At 36.1% G+C, this 5,023-nt stretch overlaps 1 protein-coding gene and 1 non-coding gene across 2 annotated transcripts; one reads left to right on the top strand and one right to left on the bottom strand.

Annotated features, from left to right (window-relative positions):
- The first annotated feature begins 2,315 nt into the window (after positions 1–2,315).
- On the top strand, positions 2,316–4,718 carry LOC130497127 (uncharacterized). The gene has a single exon (XM_056990122.1). The coding sequence runs from the start codon at positions 2,316–2,318 to the stop codon at positions 4,716–4,718; it is 2,403 nt and encodes an 800-aa protein (XP_056846102.1).
- On the bottom strand, positions 2,940–3,046 carry LOC130497804 (small nucleolar RNA R71). The gene has a single exon (XR_008936789.1). It is a non-coding gene; the product is annotated as a small nucleolar RNA R71 (small nucleolar RNA).
- Positions 4,719–5,023: the final 305 nt, after the last annotated feature.

The raw sequence follows: 5,023 nt of genomic DNA, 5'->3' as shown, positions 1-5,023 counted from the left end.
CAAATTGATTTGAAATGCAGTGGTAGAATATGTAAAAAAAAATACAAAAAGGAAGTACCTAAAAAGAAATATCAAAACCCAAAAAATATATATCCGAAAGAAACGACCCGTACCTAAATGGATATATGAATCTATATGCCTAACTGATTTTGTAAACAAATAGAAAATATTTTTATGTGTTTGGCGAAATGAAGTTAAATATAAATTTTTTATTTACTAATATTTTTACAATATTAGTAATGATCAATATATGAATATCGATTTCTTTAGATAATTTTTGAAATTTAATTAATTAATTTAAATTGATTTTAAATGCAATGGTAGAATCTATAAATAAAAAAAAACACAAAAGGAAGTACTAAAAAGAAATTTCAAAACCCAAAAAAATCTATACCCGAAAGAAACGGCTCGTACCTAAATGGGTATCCGAATGTTTATGCCTAAATGATTTTGTAAAAAAATAAAAAAATATATATTTTTATGTGTTTGGCTAAAATAAGTGAAATATTTTTTTAATAGTAATTTTACATATTAATAATGATCAATATATGGAGACATCAATTTGTTTAGATAAGTTTGGAATTATAATTAATTAATTTAAATTGATTTTAAATGTAGTGGTAAAATCTGTAAATAAAAAAAATTATAAAAAGGAAATACCTAATTTTTTATAGCTGCAATGACTAAATGTGTAAATAAAAGGAAGTAAATATACTGCTATCCATGTTTCCAAACAATTCTCATTTAATATTGTTATCCATGTTTTCAAACAAACCTCCTTCTTAGACTGCAATCCATGTTTCCAAACACACTGAATGTTTAAAATGCTATCCAAGTAACCAAACAAAATGATTTTGTACTTGAGTTTTAATAAGATAGATACCATGAATTTCACCCGTTTTTAGCCATGGTATATGAGAGTTTTCAATCATATTTACTACGTTTTCAAAGTATTTTAGAGTATTTTCAGGCACAGGTACTTAATTGAAGAAAACAATACTTTTGAGGCATTTTTAGAGTATTCTCACGAATGAAGAATCGACCGATAGGAAACATGCGAGATCGGACGATTAGAGTCAATTACAATCGATCGACAGAAATCGAAGAGTGTCGATCGACATTAAGCCATTCGATGGATCACGATTAAGAAGATTTTCAAGTATCACAAGTGTGCTATTTTTACACAATTAGTCCCTGGCCGCCTGTTAGGCTTTATATACTAGGGTTTTGTATCATTTTAGAGGCAGACTTGCCTATATACCTATTGGAGAAGAGAAGCAATTTGGCTACCTTAGGAGAAGAGTTAGAGCTGGAGAGATAGATCTGAGACTGCAAAACAGAGAAGATCTTGAACTCCCTTTTTATCTTACTCATTACTCTTTGTATTCCTTATTTCATATTAAGTTTTATTCAAACCATCATGATCTTGTCTCTCATGAATATGTCTGAGTAAACCTAATTTTTAGATTTAGGTTTCTCATAAGGGTGAATCATGTGATGAGATTGTGATATTTATTATGGTTGTTAAATTAGTTCTTTCACTTAGTTATTCTTAATACTAGATTTAGGATTGATCACCCTTAAATCTAGATCTTAGGATTGAAGAGATAACCAACTGTATACTCTCAATACCCTGAAACAAACTATAGTGATCTAACTGACTAGACTCATGCGAAAGGTGGTCTAGATCATTAGAGAACGTGTTCAACCAAATCGATAATGCTTGCTAGAGTTACCATCGATCGACACAACCATCGTTGTAGCGATCGATTGTATAAAAGGTGTATCGATTGATTAGACGAAAGTCGTATCGATCGACTCTTTTTCGAGATCAACAAACGACAGTTGAGATCCGGGATCTAGTAAAGGAGACCCTACTGGTCGTACCAATTGATTGAGTTCAAAGGACTAAAGCCCTATTGTCACTTTCAAACTGCATAAATTCATACCTGAGAAATACCTGAATCTAGCTATCCTCCCCATTTAGAAACAACCTTCACTTCAGTTACTGAACAACTCCCTTGTTCACATTAATATTTACTGCTTTAAAACATATAAAACCTTAAGTCTATCTTAATTTCTATTTAATTAAGCCGTCAAGTAATCCTAGAGTCCATGTGGATTCGATCCCTAAGTACTGCATCTGAACCTCTTATTCGAGAGAGTAATTCACTTTTTAGGATAATTTGAGTGATACCAAATTTGGCGCCGTTGCCGGGGACTCTTTCTTATTACTTTTTGATTTAATTTAGAATTTAGCATAGACTTTGTTACTTTTGCTAATTTTCCTATTCTTTTGTTTTACAACAAAAAGGATGGAGAATACAGATGTCAGCCAAGCATCGATCGACACGGAACATTGTCAATCGAGCGACGCAGACACTGAAGAATCGATCGTTTCATCCGGAACGTTATCGATCGATACCACCCAGCCGGAAGCAGGTAAGTACCCTCTTACCGATGCTAATAATGAGAAAGTAGTCCAAACTGAACCAATAGGTCAATCAAGCAACACTTCTAGCCAAACTAATGAAAAACAGGGGACTGAAATCCCTATTAAGTCAAACTCTACCTTGAACATAGGTAAAGAAATTAAATTGCCCTTGCAAGACTACTTAAACCCCGATAGGACCTATTCCAATAGGTCCGTTATCAGAATACCTGACGACGTCACCTCGAAAACCAAGTTTAATGTTGATTATTATAATATGATGCGTCGAAACCCTTTTAAAGGATCTTCTCTAGAACATCCACAAGACCACATCGAGGGTCTAGAGGAATTGATTCCAGACGTGTATATTCGTTGCAGACTTTTTCCATTTTCATTAGAAGGGGGAGCCTTAAGATGGCTAAACTGTCTACCAAGAGGATCCCTGACTAGCTGGAAAGAGATTAGAAATGCTTTCCTTAAGCAATTCTTCGACGATACTCGTTATTGGGAAGTGAGGAGGCGAATCTCTACCTTCCGCCAAGATCCTCAGGAATCATTCAAAAATGCATGGGGAAGATTCAAGAGTTACGAACTCGAATGCCCCCACCATGGTTATCCAGAACCACAATTTCTTAAGATATTTTACAAAGGCGTTATTCTGAGCTATAAGACAACGCTTGATACAACAAGCGAAGGGAATTTCTTTACTAGAAATCCTATGGAAGCAAGACGCCTAATCGAAAACATGGCAAGAGGAAGATCCTATGAAGAAATGGATGAAGAAAAAGAAAAAGAAAAAGCTCTAATCTCAATAGAAAATACTGAGTTAGCTGAAATAAAAAATTCCATAAATTCGCTTCATTCTCTTCTGACAGATCAAAATCCACCTAATCGGTGCCAGTACTTCCATAAAACTCTTCCTATATCAGACGATGAGCTCGACTTTATAGAAGGATTAGATGATACTGATCCTCATTCTGTGTTTAACGTCGACAGCTTTACACGAGACTATGAAATCTGTATACAGTCTCGTACTGGAAGAGAAAAGTACAATCTAAAACAGGCTCTTACAGGAAACCGTAAAATGAAATCCGGATTCAACGGGAAAGTAAATAGTGTTTACGGTGAGCTAAATCAGAAGATGGATTCTCTAATTGAACACCTACGGGGAATGGAAGACAAAATTGCTAACCTTGCAACTACTCTAAAAAGAGAGACATGTCGTCTTCCTGGAAGGACCGATGCTAATCCTGGAGCAAACCGCCAGGCATATGCCGTGATGTTACGAAGCGGAAAACACCTTGAAACGAATCCCAGAGAAGATGCCAGCAATAAAAAATTCATCGATAACACGGGAAAAAGAAATTCCAACCCCATAGAACTTCTCGACAATGACTCCGACTCAGGAACATCAGAACAAAGGAAAAATTCTTCAAATAAAAAGAATCAGGGGAAGACTATAGATTTAGACAAAGAGAATCCTGATGCCGAAGTCGAAATCGACCATCTGGACGAACCAAATGTCGATCGATCCTCTGGGAAGGAAAACGATCGACCGTCTAACGGCACCAGCGATGGCAATACGCAATCTACCAGGACTGAAAGAGTCTATAGAACTCCTCCCCCATTTCCTCCAAACAAACCACAAACAAAGAAAGCATTGGAACATGCAATCTGCAAAAAGGCTTTTGACAAAATCATTCTCGAGATGTCCCTCAGTGACGCTCTTAAGATAGCCCCCTCGGTGAAAAAGTACGTAAAAGATATGATATCCTCGAGTGGAGAACAAAGCGTCATGCTGGTGTCAGAGGAAGTAAGTGCGATGATACAAGGAGAAACTTCAATCAAAAGGTCTGACCCTGGTAGTTTTGTCCTAGATTGTAAGATACAAAACACACGTTTTCCTCGATCTCTTTGTGATCTTGGCTCTAGTGTAAACCTCATGCCACACTCTGTGGCAGTTTCACTAGGTTATGATGTATTTGTTCCAACGCCTATAACGTTAGTTCTAGCTGATCGTTCTATTAGGGTACCTGAGGGAATCATGGTAGATGTACCAGTCAAAATTGATGATTGCTTCATACCAGCAGATTTTGTTGTACTCAAGTATAAACAAGTGCCGAAAGACCCCCTTATATTAGGACGACCCTTTTTAGCTACAGCAGGAGCAATAATAGATTGTAGAGGAGGAAAGATTAATTTAAATGTCGGAGATATATCAATGAACTTCGACATGGAAAAACTATTAAAACGTCCTCTGATAGACGATCACGCCTTTTACACATAAGAAGTTTCTGAGCTGGAGAAAGAATACCTTACGAATATATGTGCTACCAATTCACCAGAAGACACATTCACTCCTGATGAACAAGAAATTCTGAACGTAGATAGCAGAACGGAAGATTATGCGAACCTTATGGACGCAAGTATCAGAGAAGCAAATGAAGAAAATGATGATTCTGAAATAATTACGGATCAATTCCTTAGGGAAACTATTGATCGTTCATCGACCAAATGGACTAAAGAAAAAGCGCCCAAAGTGGAACTGAAACCACTTCCAGCTGGCCTGAAATATGTATTCCTTTGCGATAA

The sequence above is a fragment of the Raphanus sativus genome, chromosome 1, assembly GCF_000801105.2.
Source record: "Raphanus sativus cultivar WK10039 chromosome 1, ASM80110v3, whole genome shotgun sequence".
In the NCBI taxonomy this organism is placed as follows: domain Eukaryota; kingdom Viridiplantae; phylum Streptophyta; class Magnoliopsida; order Brassicales; family Brassicaceae; genus Raphanus; species Raphanus sativus.
The sequence above is the reverse complement of the archived record's forward strand: the minus strand, read 5'-3'. Positions and strand labels throughout refer to the sequence as shown.

Coding starts and splice junctions, on each gene's coding strand:
- LOC130497127 (XM_056990122.1), top strand. CDS start 2,316: ATGGAGAATACAGATGTCAGCCAAGCATCGATCGACACGGAACATTGT.